This window comes from Pteronotus mesoamericanus, unplaced genomic scaffold (genome assembly GCF_021234165.1).
Source record: "Pteronotus mesoamericanus isolate MK-2021 breed Mesoamerican mustached bat unplaced genomic scaffold, CSHL_Meso_final contig_20, whole genome shotgun sequence".
Lineage (NCBI taxonomy): Eukaryota > Metazoa > Chordata > Mammalia > Chiroptera > Mormoopidae > Pteronotus > Pteronotus mesoamericanus.
The window spans coordinates 40,428,062-40,446,896 of record NW_026555085.1 but is presented as its reverse complement, the minus strand read 5'-3'; the positions used below and the strand labels follow the sequence as shown (position 1 = coordinate 40,446,896).

Below are 18,835 nucleotides of genomic sequence, written 5' to 3'. Positions count from 1 at the left end.
TATCCTAAACCCAAGAACAGAAACTATAGAGCCAGTATGAGCTGGGCTTGAATCCTGGCCCAAAGAGCCAAGAGATAGTCACTGGAAAGCAATTTGAGCTCTTCGATAGCAGGGATAAATTCACATGTTGAAATTAAAAAAATGTATCTTCTATACAGAATCAATAAGGCCACTGGATAGCAGCACGTGATTCAACTGAACTGAGATCTTCCAATACATATTGAAGCACTGAGTTGACAACTAAAAAATTCTAAATTTTGAATGTAATGTAAAATAAATTTTATTCTAAAGTAAAAAGAATAAAAAAATTTTACTGAAATTACAGATTTTAGGAATTAATGAAAATAAGAAACACTACAGTAAAACCTATAAACAGAAGTTAAAGTAAAACTCAGTAAAAATCCAGTTTTAATATTTTAATTATAAGCAAGCATACTAAAATTAAACGAGCAACTATTTAAATCCAGAAGCTAGAAAAAAATAAGCTCAAAGGTATACAAATAAAGATAATAGCAGAAATTAGTGAGCACATGAAAATATAATTAATAAATGAATTCAAGACCTGTTTCTTTAAAAATAACAAAAACCATGGTAAGTCTACTTAAAAAAAAAAACAACAGAATGACAACAAATCTAAATATGAGAAGAAAAAGAGAAGCTAAACAGATAAAATGGTATGATTTTATGCCAGTTATTTGAAAAGATATTTAGAAGCCACAATTTTCTAGGGAAAAAAAATGTAATTTAGTAAATAAAAGCACATTTACTGATCAATTATTTTGAACTGGACAATGTACCAAGTGTTTTATACTCTTTCTCATTAATCCTCTATTACTTTTAAAACAGGTACTATTTGTAAGCCTAAGTTACAGATGAAGAAATTAGACAAGTTAAGTCACGAAGACAGTTAATGAAGAGACAGATCTGTAGTCCCTGGACAACAGTGTGTGCTTCCATCTAGCTGGTTACACTGTTCCAGAGAAAGGATTACCTTGGGCCAAGCAGGAGGCACCATGGCAGGCAAAATGGGCCCAATAAGGAGCACTAATGAGGCTAACACAAAGCTCAATAAAGTGGTCAAATAAGAGAAGGGAGAAAGTAGCCAGTGGCAGGCCAGGAAAGATTATATACTAGAGTCATATTTGAAAAGGTATAATTCACAAATGAATAATTAGTAAGAAATAAAATGTAAGAATCAGAGAGGAAACAAAGAGGACTTCAAAGGTTATCAGTTCATTGTTGTTTATGGTGTCCAAACTAGAGCTAATTTAGTGTTAATTTTTTCTTTAATTTTAAAACTTAGAAATACTGTAGGCGCATTTCTTGTAGGAGCACACTGTGAGGCATCGCCATATTAAAAGCACAATATTTAAGAACAATTTCAAATCAATTAAGAAGGGTGAAATTAAATCCCATGACAATCTACTAAGAAGGCAAGGTCTCTGTAAAGGCCTAAAAAGCTTCACTTTCAGTTATCTGATAAGTTAATTCAGAGAACAGACTATTTTCCCTATTAATGTTAGATAAATGACCGACAACCTTTATAGTACCTTTGATTTCGATTTCCCATTTTCTCTTGTAGAAGACATATCTTTGATCGCTTCTGGTGGCATATAATTAACTGTACCAACCTATTTGTCAAATCACAGAAAACATAAGTCAATGAAAATATTAAATTCTGCATTAGATCTTTGAAAACATGAATGCCAGATTCTTGGAAACTTCGGTCATATATATATATATCAGTAATTTCAGTAATATATCTGAGAAACTCAAAACACCTGACAACAATGTTAAAACATAAATTTCTTCCCAACTCCAGCAAAATAAAGTTCATAATTAGCAAACTGACTCTTTCTGGAATGCTGAGCTTTTTCTATGATTATGGTGGCTACTACCATAAAACTTTGCAGGCTAAAATTATATTAATGGTCATAAACTTTGAAAGAATTGATCACTCATTTCTGTTCTGGGATAAACTCAGAATGTACCCCCTACCCCACCCCTTTAAATAAAACAACCAACCAACAATCTAGCTTTCCTCTAAGAACTCCCTGGGCCCATGTCCAAACTGATATGGGATGGGTATCTAAATAACACAAGAGCTTTCACAGTAAAATTATGCCAACCTTTTAAGACAGTCATTTTTATCCTAAAATAAACAGTTCTGCTTCCAAACATGGACTACTGTATTTTAAGGGCCTTGGTATAGAGGATATCTTCAAGGCAATTTGCAAATAAATGTTCAGTCATATTTTTATAAGGAGAAGTGAGTGTTACATAAACTTGTTTGAAGGGCACGCTGCCCATGTACTCGTCCCATAAAAGTCTAGTTTCACTCCTAGAATTAAGGCAGACCCATATCAGAAATCTGTATACATAGAACCCATCATCTTGGCTCCAAGCAGGACTGTTTATAGTTATCCTTTGGTGTCATCACCTCAGTTTTTAAGGGGACAACTTTTATTAAGTTTGCTATTGCATATCCTATTATAAAAATGCAGTCGAGTACAGTATTTACTATGGTGTTTTCAAGTTAAAGGTGCCCTAAGAATTCTTTTTTTTAAAATGTAAGTGATAAGAAAAGCTTTACTTCTCTGGAAGAATGAAATTATCTTACCTCATGGACAATAAAAACACATGTAATTGCAATCCCTCTTTGGTTGCTACCAGAAAATTCTGAGACCAAGTTTCAGGTGAATCTTAGATGATGACCAAGATAGTTTGCAAGACAGGTATTACTGTCTCTCTACTTCAACTATAGGAAAACCACTCAAAATTGCTGGGTATATTTCCATCAGACCTTGACTTTCTATACAAATTTTATTAATCATGGCTTTGATTTGTTTTTATAGTTCTATTCTTATAAAAAGGGTTTGAATGCTCTGAAGAATGAGGTAGGTAAAAATAAAATCCCCATTAGAAAAATAATACTTCACAAGTGAAAAGGAACTGAACTCCACTGGGTAGTAACCAACTATTCATTAAGTCTTACCTGAGAATCTTTGATAATACTTGTTGTATCTGGTTGCAGTTGGTTTGCAATCCCAAAATCAATTAGCTTTAGCATTCCATCAACTATCAGAAAATTAGCGGGTTTCAGATCACTGTGAACAATGCCTTCAAAATAAAAATCCTCTGTAATATCAGACAATGAATGTAAAACATTCTAAGTACAAAAAATTTCACAATTTATAGGATGGGTTGATTCCTTTAATTTGTCAATCAGATTAAATATTCATTTTAATTATATCCTACAAACATATAGCACCTGCTATGTGCCAGGCGCTACTCTGTTTCTTGTATTGAATCATTTAACCCATCAGTGCTGAGGTAATTATTATTATTATTATTATCCCCATTTTTAGGTAAGGAAACTAAGGCAGAGAGTTCAAATAATTTGTTCAATGTCACAGGATCTAAGTGAGGTGCCATTAGCCGCACCCAGGCAATCTGGCATCAGCAGTTATGCTAACCACTGTAATTCACTGCCCAGTAGAGGGCAGTTTAAATTACACTGCCAGACAGAAGACCCTAATGCTATGGATGCCTCCACTCCTATAGCCTGATCTTGATGGCTGGTGAATTATCTTTAATTTATAAAAGGAAGATGTGAAGAGACAAATTACAATTATCTAGGATAACAGTTTGTTTTTTTAAAAGATAAGGTAAAGGCAAAAAAGCCCTAACAACAACCAAGTCCAAGTAAAGTAAGAAACAAACCAGAAGGTAGGGCTAACAGTTAAGAACCAAAACAACAACAATAAAAAAACAACTCCCACACAAGGTACACAATATAAAATGACTAGAACAAGTGAAATAAATATCTCAGATCTGTTAAAATCCAAGTATTTGGAGACCTAGGATTATGACTATGTTAATACTGATAAAAATACATTTTGCATTTATTTATGCTTCATGGGCTTGGGACTTGAGTTCATGTCCTAGTGTTTGGTTAATAGTGTTTTAAAGAAATGGTTTTGTCCCTTTAAATAAACTTCCAAAATATTTAGTTTATCTAGTCTAATGCTGCCAATAACCAATAACTTAAAATTAGAGGTGTACGTCTCTAAGGTGACATTATTAATGGATATTTAAACTTTACATAAAAAGAGATTTTAAAATACCATGTTGATGAATTGTGTGAACTGCCTCCAACATATTTTTCCAGTAACTCTTGCGTTCCCAGGGATCAATGGATTTTTTCTTTTTAAGCCAACTATTTAGATCAATATTTCCACACTCCATCACCATGTAAATGTGCTGGTCTGTGATCTCACTGCCATTAAAAAGAAACAAATAAAAACAACAAAACAATAAATGCTTAGGTTATACTATTAAGATCTACTGGATATTTATCTCAAGAATTAATAGCAAAAAAAGTTTTCTTCTTAAGTTAAAAAAAGAATCTTACTAATCATAAAGTCGAATGATCTTATCACTGTGTTGTTGTAGTTTATTCAAATAAGCGATTTCATTCCGGTAACTCTCAACTGTTTGGCTATCTGCTTCTTCTAAGTTAACATACTTTATAGCATGTATCTGCTTCTTTTCATTCAGCACTTGAAATACCTTTATAGTAGAACAAAAGGAAAAGTTTAGAATGTACTAACACAATACTGAATTTATTAGACAGGTTAAGGAACACTGATATAATAATTTAAAATGTCTGGGCTTATTCTGAGAATAGAAAAAAACATGTTAGGAGAGCAGTAGTTCATTCTCAATTACATATGACAAGGCACATTCAGTAACTCAAAGGCATAAGCCCTAAAAAGTTTCTATAACATATAAGAAAGGTAATTTAAATTTCATGTCATAACAGTCTGTTGAATGCTGTTGAAACAAGATGCTGTAACATGTTGTCAGGATCTCTGTCTGGCTGGAAAGTCAATTTCTAAGCAATATTGATAGGGCAGATAATATATTTGAAAAATTAGCCCTGCCCTGGTAGCTCAGTTGGTTAAGAGAGTTATCCAGACATGCCAAAGTTACAGGTTCAGTCCCTGGTCAGGGCACATACACCAAGCAGCCAACTAATGAATGCATAAATAAGTGGAACAACAAATCGATGTTTCGCTCTCTCTAAAAAACAACAAAAAACAACAACAACAAAAAAATGTAAAAATTTTTTTAAAAAGTAAAACACTACTAATGTGTCCAACCTTTGGCAAAAAATGCAACAGGAATGGGGTTTTCTAAAGGGCAATAATTCAAAGTACAAAGTGCCAGTGTAAGCAAGGAAAATTATATTCATTTATCCTTTTTGACACATTGAAGTAAACATCACTTATTTAAAGTCATTTAACCTTGACTCTACAGCAGATACTGGGAAGGAATAAGCGGCAAAGGGTATATTGCGCTGTTAGGTACAGTTGAGTTACTTAAAAAAATTTAAATGCAAAATTCTAACCAAGTATTACTGGGTTTACTTGCACACACAGCAAATTAGAGGGTGAGGGGCATAAAATAATGACAGGGCAAGAGGCCCCAAAAAATAGAAAGGAAAAAGGCAAAAGGAATTTTAAAATAGCATAAAGCCATTTTGTATAAGGTAAATAGCCTTACAAATCTCAAAGAATTGAGGTATTTACTGTTTTAACACAATAAATGTTTTTAGTACCACACAGGTTTGGAAGGATGACTGAGATAACGTGTTTGGAGTGTAGTAAATGTTACCTACCACCATTAAAGGCAATTAAGACAGAATAAAGTAGACATTCTAAAACATTAAAGTTGTCAGGATAGATTAGAAAAAAGATTTGCAGGACATTAAAACTATATAATAAGATCTCGAATATTTTGAGCAAATGACTACTTTTTTCCCCTTTATTTTTAGAGAGAGGGAGAGAAACATCAATGTGAGAAACATCCATGGGCTGCCTATTGTGTGCACCCCAACCGGGGCCCAGATCCACAACCCAGGCACGTGCCCTGACCAGGAATTAAAGAGGCGACTTCTTGCTTTGCGGAATGATGCCCAACAAACTGAGCCACGCTAGGTCAGGGTGCAAATGAAAACTTTTTTACCAACTTTTTGCATGTGTGTGCTTTTACTCCCCCGTAATGTCCCTACTCTGGCAAAAGTCTTGCCATAACCCATTATTGCACAGCCCTTATTTCCATTTTGTAGAGATAGTATCAGTTATGATTTGTCAGTTTTATGGAAAGTGAATGAAAGAACTAGAAAGGCCAATGTCTTGACTATTTCTATTAGCCCCATGATTTTTCTAAATGCTCTTAACACAGTGTAAATGGATCACTGTCTAAACTCAAGAATACAAAGAGCATAAAAGGTATTGGTTTCATAAAGCATGATTTATTCCCCTGAGGCATGTTGATTTAGCCAGCTCCATTATAATATTTAAATTAAATAATGGTATTTAATTGAGCTAACAAAATATGGGCCAGTCATAGCTTTCTCATTTGGCCCTTAAGTAAGTTTACATCTTTATTATACTTCAAGGAAAAACTGTTTAAGCACAGATAAGATTATTCTACATCCTCTGAAAACATGGCACTAAATAAATAACTTACTTTGATACTATTAAAATATAGTTTATTAAGTAATAAGTATTAATCAAGGAATTTCTATTAAAGCAACTAAATCAGCTAATTCAAATACACTGATAAAAATCAGGTGCATTATCCCTTTATTCCCACGCCTAAAATTTGAGGCAAGAGAAAGAACAAAGGCACTGCATACAGAAAAGAAACCAGTAATAGTGAACAACTGCCGCTCATGGTAATGTACACAGACAGTCTTAAGCAAATCTAGTTATTATAGCTGGCTTAGAAAATTACAGTAAAATTTAAATTAAACCCAGGCTGTGTTTCATATATCATCCTTAACAACTTAGAATAGCAAAATAACTGAGGAGGAACAGTTCATTAATTCAACAAATACTTCAGTCTCTGTTATGTTCTATGTACTGTTCTAGGTAACAGCAAATATCACTGAGTAAATCAGATAAACATCCCTATGTTGGCAGAAGCCACATTTGAGGGGGACACCAACAACAAACCAAGTAAAACAGAGCATGCTAGAAGAAAATAAAGCAGGAAAGGCGAATGTAGCTCACTAGCAATTAGAAGTAGGAGTTGCCATTTTTAAGGGTGTGCCTGATTGAGAAGACACAAGCAAAGACGTAAGAATATCTGGAGGAAAATGGACTCTTACAGTAAAATAGACCAGGAGAGCAAAGGCTGAATCAATGAGACTAGTTAGAGTCTATGGTTATAATCCAGGTGAAAAGATGAAAGTTGCTTGGATCAAAGTGACGATAATGGAGGTAGTTGAGAAAGTTAGATTCTGGATATACTTTGAGGTAGAACCAAGATTTCCAGATTGGCAGGATGTACATATGAAAGTAAGTAGTCAATAATGACTCCAGGTTTTTAGCCATTTACTGAAATGAGAAAGACGATGGAGCAAGAGTTATCTTTGGGATATATTGTTTTAAATATCTAGTAAATACCCAAGAAGATATGCTGAGCAGTCAAACTGGATATACAACTCTGGGAGAGTTCTGAGCTGCAACTATAAATTTGGGAATTGTCAGCATTACCTAGTATTTAAAACCATGAGACTGGATGAGAACACCAAGAAAATGAGTTTAGAGAGAGTGGAAAAGAGGTCGGGAACTGAGCCCTGGGATGTTGCACCACTGAGATCAGGGACATGAAGAAGTCTAAAAAGTTGGAGAGGAATAAAACTGATAGGCCTAGTGAAAAAAAGTTTCTAGAGAAAATGGAGATGGGGAGCGGACATAAGGGAGGATGAGGTGAGAGCGCAGGTTGGTTTGAAAGTTATAGGCAGAAATGGGACCAACTGAGAGCAAACAGTCTGTGGTAGAGTTTGGTCACTGAGGGTAGATGACAAAATAAAAACTCTTCTGTGTCAGGAGAAAAAAAGAAAAGAAAAAAGTTTCAGTGAGAAAAGAAACACCAACCATTCCAAATGCCAAATAACCCAAAAGCAAAGCTAAGAATTAGATTTGGCAAAAATGTGGAGTTCACTGGTAATTTTGATAGTAATTATTTTGGTGGGAAGGTGTTAAAAGTAAAAATGTGACTTAAGTTGATTTAAGAGAATAGAATGAAAACAACTGAACATGGTATTTGAGACAACTCTTGAAATGGCCTCTATCCAAAGAGTAAGAAGCATTCGAATTCAGAACTCAGGTAAATTTAAGAAATATTTATCCGATTACAGAAATTCATTAGTTACTAAACTGTTTTTGAAATGATAAACTCAAAACAAAGCAAAATCCATTAGTCAAAAACCTTGCTGGATCATGCTAAGCATATTAGTCATTTCTATCACAGTCTTGACTGACTTTTAGAAACATTCCATGAGGATACATAGCTATCATTTGCCACTCCTAAGTCAATGTTAATGTTATTTAGAGGAGAAATCTGGAAGGAAGAGCAGGGAATTGGAATTAAAAATGGGTCTAAAGAGATATGCCATTTGTTGGGAGAAGGAAATAGGAACCAGGAATGAGGATTTTTTTGGCTCAAGGGAAATATGGGCCCCTACAAATGAGGAAACAAAGAGACCAAAACTGCTAACAGACAAAGAAAGAAAAGCTTAAAGTATTTTTATTTGTTTCTTAAATATCTAAGATACATATATCTTTGCAAACAAATGTTATCAAATTATTGTGGTAGATACTTACCTTACTTGAACCTCCACTTCCTATCTGCTTCAAAATGGAGTAAATTCTTCCTTTAACTAAAATGCATTCACTTGTTGAAGAGGATGCTGATATCTAAATTAAAATATGAAAAGATTCAAAGGTTCAAAGAATATGCCTGAGAAACTAGCTTGCACTTAATATAGTAAAATGCTTTCAATTTTGAAATTATCTTAAGAAATTAGATATTACTTACAATTATTTGAAAGACGGAATTTACGTACTTTAGTACAAGAAATAAACTTATTAAATTAATATACAAAATTCCAAGGTCTCCCTCTCTAACTTGTCTTTACTTCTTAAATACGTAAATATAAGATTTAAAGGGGCGGGGGAGTGGGGAACCACATAATGTTGAACCTACAAACTTGTAAGTTATCATTTTCATCTTTCTCATCTATTGTTTTTTCTTACACAAACCTGTTTGCTTACATACACATGTACATACATATATAAATACACAAATTTTCTCATTTAGCGTTACATTGTAAAGGAAGCAGTGTGCTAAGGTACCACAGGCCCCAAAGTCAACCTGACAAATGCAAATTTCAGCAATGCCACCTTTTTGCTGAAGAATTTTCAAGTTACTTAATTTGAACTTCAGCACTTTCCTGAGCAAACTTTCAACCAATCTATTATACATACCCCTGCTTCCCTTTCCTTATGCCAGAGCTCTGGGCATTTATAAAAGCTTTGAACGGATGGAGTGGTGTGAGAGGACTTATTCTGAGCTGACAAGGAAGCTGGAGACACAAAGAGGACCTGATCAGCTGATTAACCAAGTTGAAACAAGGTCTAAATAAATCTCAGGTTAACAAAGTCCTGCTTTAGATCTCATGTGGTAGAATCTCTCTCATGAAATCTCCTTCAACCTTAATATAATAGATAAGAATTCTAATTTCTTTAACCTCTAGGGTTGAAAGACACTGTTGAGTCATGATAATATGTTTTCTGTAAGGAAGTATTAGCTTTTGAAATATATACCTGTCATCTTTCATTAGATTCTTCACTATTAAGAATTTTTATCAAGATTCTTCACCATCCCCTCCACCCCACTTCCTTTTGGAGCTTCCTCTCATACTTAAACTGAAAATTTCTCAGAGGGAAGAAAGCAGTTTAATTTCATTTCCCCCTAACTGCTGAGTTGTTGTTGTTGTTTTCTAAAGAATTCTGACTTATTTCTAATTCAGTGCTAACGTGAAGTTTAGTTTCCTGTACAGGCCACAGCCCACTTTCCCTGTGGTCCATCCTCCTCACTGTCACCAGAGTAATTGTTTCAAAATGCAAATAACTTCACTTCCCTGCTCCAACCAGTTCCAACAGCTTTCATCCCTCTTGAGGTAAAACAGCAGGGCCCTAAGGATCTCTCCTGTCCCCTCCGAAGCTCCAGCCACACTCTGGCTTCTTTTCCATTTCCTTCTGACACTGACTTCTTCTAGAAGTCTCCTAGCCCCTTCGCGTGGTTATGTTTGACTTGATTTCTAGATTTCAACTCAAACAGGGACTGACATAAGTAATAATTCAATAAATGTCATTTGAATCAATACAAAGCAAACTTAATCATCTTTCTCCTTTATAATTTATTGTACGATTTATAATTTATTAAACAATTTAATCAGTACAATCTACGTCGGCTAATTTTTTTGTTAAATTATTTTCTAAAACTGGTAAAATACACATAACAAAATTCCCCACTTTAACCATTTTTAAGTATATAATTCAGTGGCATTAAGTATATTCGCATTGTTATACAACCATTACCACCATCTATCTCCAAAACTTTTCATCATCTTATACTGAAACTCAATATCCACTAAACAATAACTCCCCCTTCCTCCCCATCACTAGCCCCTGGTAACCACTGTTGTACTTTCTATCAGCTAATTTCCTTACCTCTTAATTTGTATAATCAATTACTTGTGATTTGTTCTTTTTGTTTTTGCTGTTTTATTATTTAAAAAATAATTGCTGGTAACTTTTATTATTTAATAAATACCAGACTTTGTTGTAAGAGTTATATGTATTAACTGATTTAATATTCACAATCATCTTATGGGATAGGTAGTTTTATTATCTCCATTTTACAGGTGATGAAATAGGTACAGAAAGTTTAAGTAACTTGTAAAAGGTCACACAGCTGGTAGTAGTGAGGCCAAGATTCAAGGCCAGGCAGTCTCCCTTCAAAGCTCATATTTTCTACTAGTCAGGTTGCCCCTGAGATAGTTATTAGAAACTAATTTTAGTACTGATGTCAGGAGAGTGTCCTAATTAATTTTTCTCTAGATAGCAACGAAATTGTCTCACCAGCAAAAATATTTTTTTTACTTTATAATCATTACTGTATTTTACCATGTACAATGCACACTTTTTTTGCCCAAATTTTTGAGGGAAAAATAAGGATCTGCATTACACATAGGTAGTACCTGAAATACCTTGTATCTGTTCTTGTGTTTTGTAATTATCTGTTACATAAAGTATCTTGTCTTGTACCATAATATGTTCAAAAATAAATGCTAAAATTCCTTTATAATACAAAAAACCAAGTATCTAAATATAAATAAAAAATTGAATTAAAAAATTAAAATGAAAGATTTTTTTTCCTGAAAGTTTGGGCCAAAATCATGGGCATGCATTATACAGGGGAGCTCATTATATACAGCAAAATATGGTACTTTATAATATATTTTAGTGACATCTCATATTGCTACTCAGAGAGTCTTAAAAATTTACTTGTATATTAAGCAGCCAGTGAAATCAGGCTGCTCACAAACAGCTAGCTTAATTAGTTAAATGAAGTAAAAAGTAATCTAGATTACAAGAGAAATTTTACGTAGCTATTCAAACTGGACCCTGTGGCCTAGTTAATAAAAAAACAACAAAACAAACAAACAAACAAACAAAAAATATTTCATCAGCTTCTTCATGAACTGAGTTCTTAAGGTCAGGATGTTATCAGAAATGAATTTTGCTTAATGGGACTAAGAATTGACAAGTCCTTAAGACTTTTCCTAACAACTAGATGCTGGAAAAATAAAATCTTTGAAACTGATCATACCTTAACATATACCATCATAGATAAAGTTTATCAAACCTGTAAATTCTGAAGTGGAGTAATGGGTATTTGCTGCTGTTGCTGCTGCAAGTAGGCAGGTTGGCTATAAGGTGTTGACAACTGACAAGCAGGTGGAAAGTCATTCTTTACAACTGGAGTCCTAAAGCTAAGAAAGATATTTTTAAAATTTAAAACATTAAAATTTTAAAAACAAGATTCTGACTCAGTTTTTTTATGTGATTTTAAAAGGTGAATATAAACTTAAATGTGTTATCAAACAGTTCAAAGTTGGTTTTCATAATATAGCTGAATTATATAGTCTAGATACAGCATGAGAAATTTTATTTTGGGGGAATTCTTTCTGAAAGTAATTTTTGTCCCCAGACAAAAAAAATCCTTATTATAAAATAGATAGAATGACACTGAAAATATTAGGTTGGGGTTATGTTTATAGGAATTTAGCCAAGGTCAAGGTCAGCCCATGGCTGATCATAGATGTTATGAGTGCTTTTTAACAACAGTGTTCTACAACAGCCTGCTAAAAATATCTGAAAGCCAATTACATCAGAGAGGTTTGGCCTTCAAAGCTTAAAGCCATTCAGTTCACATTTGTGCTTTGCTTGCCTTATTCTCTCTATTTTATCTTCAGTACCTAGAATGGTAATTGGTACAAAAGAAGTCTACAAATATTTGTTGACAATAAATAATCTAATTTCAAAAGAAATAGTTATATCACTATCATAGATAGCAGCCATTCTTTAAAATATACTAAGTATACTCAAATGAGGTAATATACAGCAACACTGCATTAAACAGGTAGGAGACTGCTTATAAATCCTCTAAGGCCAGTTCTAATTAACATTAAATATTTTATTAAGCACATGAAAAGCAAAAGGCATCTTGGACTTAAGTCATTCAGTAAAACATTAAAAAACATATTAAAATATAGCCACTAATTTAAGAATGTGTCACATTCCTTTCTTTTTTTGAATATCATTAATTTGCCTTTGTAATAGCCCTTGTGTTTCCTGTCAATCAGCACTGACCACCCAATTTTTTCACTCATCCCTTGTTCCCATCCATTATGTCTTATACCTTTGAACACCCCAGAACTATGTGACCTGCACAACCAACCTCTTTGAGAAACTATCACATTCCAATTAACACCTCCTTTGCTATAAAATGTATCCACCCTTTATCCGCTCTAAGAATGTAACCTTTCAATCTCTCTCAATTAGAGAAGTATCCATGTGGCAATGCATAATTATCAAGTTTTGTATACTTGGAGTAGTTATAGGTTGTAGGTACAGACTACAATATAAGAGACTTTCACAACATCCTTAAAAATATAATGTAGCCACCTTCCCCTCCTCTTTTACAGATGAAAAACCTGATCCTGAGAAAAATAATCTGAATTTAAAGTCGTTAAATAAGAGCAAGATTCAACTCCAGATCTGTTTGGCCCTAAAGCCCATGTTATTTCTAGTGTTACCAAGCTAAGAGCTAAAAGTAATTACCAGCTCATGTAATCTTCCAAGGCCTTGCTGCTGGGTGTCTTACAAACGGATTTTCGGTCAATCCATTTTGGTACTGACATAGGTGGTGACTGCTTTGAAACTAAAGAGGCAGGTTGCTCAAAGGTGGTTTGTTTCTGCTAAATCAAAATTGAAAAGAAAAAAAAAATCACTCCTAAAATAAAAAAATACATGAAATACAAAAAAAAAAAAAAAAAAAAAAGCTAAAGTAAATAAACATATGTATTCTAGACTTTCAGTAACTTTTTAATAGAGGTCTTTCACTCTAAATTCTGAAGCCTGATATATTTTGCCCAAAGAGAAGGCACACAGTATTGTTTTAACAAAACAGGATCTAACATCCTCTCCCGACAGGTCTATTGTAACCAATATTGAAATTTTTATAATCTAATTAAGTGCCCTGCTGTTCTTCTAAAAACTACTTTCTCTAATCAATAAAATCACCCTCCCCACTTTATATTTGAGAGCAAAATGGCCAAATACTAGTGATTTAGCAAAATTTGATATAGCAAATACTTATCTAGTGTTCTCCCTAGTAAGAGACATGAATTTATTTCATACAAATCCCAAAGCAATGATGAATGAATATCCTCCACAAAAGAAATCATGGGCAAATTACAGCCTGTAGGCCAAATCTGGCCTGTCACCTGTTTTTGTAAATAAAGTTTTATTGGAACATAGCTATGCCCACTTGTTTACATATTGTCTAAAGCTGTTTTCATGCTATAGTGGCAGAGTCGAATAATAACATCAGTGACCACTTGGTCTGCAAAGCCTACTAACTTTTTAAGAAGATTGCCAACCCCTGTTCTACAGCTTTTCAACCAAACCGAGAATCACATTTTGCTTGAATATTATTAGTAACTGCACACTCACTACTGTTTAAGGAGGTTCACTACAATTTGGGGACAGCTTTATTAAAAATGCTTCACAGATGTTTAGATTAAACCAGTTTCTCTATTATAATTTTTAAGCTATTGGTCCACATTATGCTCGAGAGCCACAATGCATAAATCTCTTCTACTTTCTACATTTCTGTCCTTTAAATTTTCAAGTTAGCAACATGGCCACTGTATCTCTTTTTCTGATAAATTTTCCATTTCACTTAAGATTTCCTCACATATATATTTGGATTAGTAGTCAGGATGGTATTGAGAAACTGTTGTAAGATTATTAGGCAAGGTAAATGTAATTATAGCCATAGAGTGGGACGTTTGCATTTGAGTTTTTGGAGATTAGAATTAAGGATATAGGAATGGGTAGCTTAGGTGAAATTAAGAGAATGGTCACAAGGGAGAAAGAAGTTATAAATTTGGGATCCGGGTATAGGACTAATGATAGACAAGGCTATAAAACCAACAAGAAAAGATGATAGCTGTTGGTTTGAAGTAGAGAGTGATCCATAGGCTGACATCTTTAAGGAATTAATGGGGAGTCCTCAGTATATTCAAAGATGACAGCAAGGAGCAGGACAAGAGAAGAAATAATCTGGACACAGTAATGGGTACCTTTTAGCTTTAAGGTGAGATGTGAGACAAAAACAACCTGCACTTGAGAGGGCTGCTGGAGAGACAGTGACCTAAGAAAAATGCCTAGTTTCTTTTCCTTTTTTCCTAAGTGGTTCAGTGGTTTTTAATATATTCACAAGAGTGTGCGATCATCACCACTATTTAGTCACAGACCATTTTCATTATCTTAAAAAGAAACTCCTGCCCTGACTGGCATGGCTCAGTGGGTTAGGCATCATCCTGCAAAGTGATAGGTCAAGGCACAAGCCTGGGTTGCGGGCCAGGTTCCCGGTTGGAGGCATGCAAGAGGCAACCTATTGATGTTTCTCTCACACATCAATGTTTCTCTCCCTCTTCCCCACCCCCCCGCGTAAAAATAAATATTTTATTTAACAAAAGAAAAAGAAACTCTACATCCATTAGCATTCACCCCCATTCTGCACTTCTCCCAGTCTTTGCGGCAACCACTAATCTACCTTCTTTTTATGCGGATTTGCCTATTCTGAACATGCTTCTTACACTTAGCATGTACTCAAGGTTCATCCATGTTACAATATTTATCAGTACTTCATTTTTTTAAATTGTTGAATAATAAAAAAATAATAATAAAGTTAGAGTACCACATTTTGTTTAGTCACTCTCTAATTGATGGATATTTGGGTTATTTCTACTTTTTTGGTAAGTATGGATAAAGTTGCTACAAACATTCAGGTACAAATCTCATTGTAGTTTTTATTTGCATTTTCCTAATGACAAATAAGTGGTTTTGACTTCCTTTATCATACTATTGACTTACAGGTTTCAAGAAAAGAAGAGACGTGGTTTAATATGATCCATGATTCAACCTGTTAGGATTCTTTCCATCTAACATTTATTATCTATATCATCACTTAGATTGATGGTTCTCAAAGAGTAATCCAGGGAAAGCAGAAAGTGGGTAGTCTCAAGATCCTTTCAGGGAGTCTGAGAGATTAAAATTATCTTTTTCAACAATATTAAGACATTATTTGCCTGTTGCATTTTCATTCTTTCATGAATACATACTACAGTTTTCCCAAGGCTATAGAACACACGATAATAAAATAGATTAAATGTAAAAGCAGATACAAGAAATCCAGTCTTCTGTTAAGCTAACCATTAAAGAAATTGTAAAACAATGTCACTCTTCTCACTACAATTATTTTGTTTCAAAAAAACACTTATTTTTCAGAGGGAATGTAACTCAAAATAATAAAGGCCATATACGACAAGCCCACAGATAATATCATATTTGACTGCAAAAAGCTGAAAGCTTTTCTTTTAAGATCAGTAATAAGACAAGCACTCCCACTCTCGCTGCTTTTATTCAACAAAATATTGGAAGTCTTAGCCATAGCAATTAGGCAAGAAATCAAGTGCATCATATTTGAAAGGAAAAAGTAAAACTATCACTATTTGGAGATGACATGGTATTATATATAGAAAACCCTAAAGAATCCACCAAAAGACTGTTAGAACTAACAAATTCAGTAAAATTGCAAAATACAAAATCTACATACAAAAATTTGTCATATTTCTTAAAAATTAATAATGATATTTCAGGAAAAAATTAATGAAACAATCCCATTTATGATTATATCAAAAATAATAACATACCTAGGGATAAATTTAACCAAGGAGGTGATAGATGTGTGTACTGAAAACTATAAGACACTGATGAAAAAAATTGGAAAAGGCACAAATAAATAAAAAGATAACACATGCTCATGAACTGGAAAAATTAATATTGTTAAAGTGTTCAGAACACCCAAAGCAATCTACACATTCAATGCAATCCCTATCACAATTCCAACGACATTTGTATGAAACTACAAAAAACCCCAAACAGCTAAAACAATCTTGAGAAAGAACAAAGCTGGAGGCATCACAACACTGATTTCAAACTATATTACAAAGCTATAGTAATTGGAAAAAGTATGGTAATCGCATACAAATAGATATACAGATCATTGGAATACAACAGAGTACAGAAATAAACTCACAAATACATGGTCAATTATTTACAACAAAGAGGCCAAGAATGTATTGAATATAATAGGGAAAGAACTTCAGTAAATGAACTTGGAAAAACTGGATAACCACATGCAAAAAAAAAAAAAAAAAAAACCAAAAAGAAGAAAGAAAGAAAAGAAAATGAACCATCATATACCATGAACAAAAAGTTAACTCAAAATGGATTAAACACTTGCATGTAGGATCTGTAACCATAAAACTTTTAGAAGAAGAGATAGGCGGTAAGTTCCTTGACATGGGTCTTGGTTATGATTTTCTGGATCTGACACCAAAAGCAAAGACAACAAAAAACAGAAATGAGTGAGACTACATCAAACAAAAATGCTTCTTCACTGAAAAGAGGACCAGCAACAAAATGAAAGGGCAACCTAAACAATGGGAAAAAAAATTTGCAAATCACATATTGATAAAAGGTTAATATCCAAAATGTATATTAAAAACTCATATAAACTCAACAGCAAAAAAAAAAAAAAAAAAAAATCTGGTTAAAAAAAATGGGCAAAAGATCTGAACAAACGTTTTTCTAGAGAAGACATAAAGGGTGGGTGGGGGGAAAAGGAAGGGAAGGGGCAAGTCAAGGAACATATAGCAAGGACTCATGGACAAAACCAAAGTGGAGAAGGATTGAGGGAGGGAGAGAGGGGAGGGGGAAGGGGAAAGTGGTGGGGGGAAGGCAGAGACAAATGTATTTGGAAAAATAAATAAATTAATTTAAAAAAAAGAAAGAAAATGAAGAGCACAGTTAGTAGAATGAAGAAATAATAAAATTAGAGTAAAAAACGGTAAAAAAAAAGATAGAAAACACCAAGAAAACAAAAACTAGTTCTTTGAAAAAAATTAATATTACTAATATAGGTAGACTAAACATAAAACAATTAGAGGATGTAAATTAATATCAGCATCAAAAGAAGAGGTATCATTACAGGCCCTATAAACACTCAAATGACAATAAAAATATGTCATGAACAATTTTATTCCAATAATTTCAACAATGTAAATGAAATGGACAAAGGCCTTGAAAGACACAAATTTCCGGAATGGAAACAGGAAGTAGAACATCTAAATAGCCCTATGCCTAAAAAGCTTTTAAAATTAATTATGAACATTTTCCCACAAGAAGTTCCAGGTCTAGATGGCCTCACTGATGAGTTCTATGAAATATTTGAGGAAGAACTGATACAAATTTTACATACATTCTTTTAAAAAATACTTTCCAAGTTATTTTTTTTGGCTGTTATAATTCTGGCACTAAAACAAGGCCATAAAACTTTACAAGAAAAAGAAAATACAAATCAATATCCCTTGAGAGTATAGAAGAAAAACAGTCTAAACTTAATTATAATGGCAGTGAGTACTTTAAAAAAAAATAATTGAAGTCTACCTTGTTAGGCAGTTCAGGTAAGTATACTGAAGTTAGATTCTGAAGATGCTAGTTAGATTTGGAAGAGTGAAACAAGAACATCACAAACCCCCCCCCAAAAAATTAAAAAAAAATAAAGAAGACATACAGGGATCAATGGATACATGAAAAGATGTTCAACATCAATAATCTTCAGAGAAAAGCAAATAAAAACCACAGTGAGATCTCTCCTCACACCTGTTAGAATGGCTATTATCAAAAAGGCAAGAAAATATAAATGTTTTGTGGAGAAAAAGTAACCCTTGTGCACTGTTGGTGGGAATATAAAATGGTGCAGCCACTAGGGAAAATAACATAGAAAAATTAAAAATGAAAAAAAAAAAAAAAACCCCCCCAAAAAACCCCAACAAGAGAGCTCCAAAAAAAATAAAAATAAAAATGTAACTACCATATATATACCTAGAAATTCCACTTCTGTGTATTTATCTGAAGAAAATGAAAACACTAACCTAAAAAGATAATATGCACCCTCATGTTCATTTTCATTGTAGCATTATTTACAATAGTCAAGATATGGAAACAACATATCCATTGATGGATAAATGAATAAAAAAACATGATATACAGTA

At 33.4% G+C, this 18,835-nt stretch overlaps 1 protein-coding gene across 2 annotated transcripts in view; it reads right to left on the bottom strand.

The window, feature by feature from the left end:
• The window catches only part of TTK (TTK protein kinase), a 41,351-nt gene that overhangs the window by 6,216 nt on the left and 16,300 nt on the right, over nucleotides 1-18,835 (bottom strand). The window contains exons 11-17 of one of the 2 annotated variants that reach the window (XM_054568846.1): nucleotides 13,269-13,405; nucleotides 11,791-11,917; nucleotides 8,682-8,774; nucleotides 4,415-4,572; nucleotides 4,128-4,279; nucleotides 2,996-3,120; nucleotides 1,551-1,631 (exon numbers count right to left, since the gene is read on the bottom strand). In XM_054568846.1, the coding sequence (XP_054424821.1) occupies nucleotides 1,551-1,631; nucleotides 2,996-3,120; nucleotides 4,128-4,279; nucleotides 4,415-4,572; nucleotides 8,682-8,774; nucleotides 11,791-11,917; nucleotides 13,269-13,405 (873 nt within the window). The remainder of the gene's footprint in view (nucleotides 1-1,550; nucleotides 1,632-2,995; nucleotides 3,121-4,127; nucleotides 4,280-4,414; nucleotides 4,573-8,681; nucleotides 8,775-11,790; nucleotides 11,918-13,268; nucleotides 13,406-18,835) is intronic. The other variant, XM_054568847.1, reaches the window with a different exon arrangement.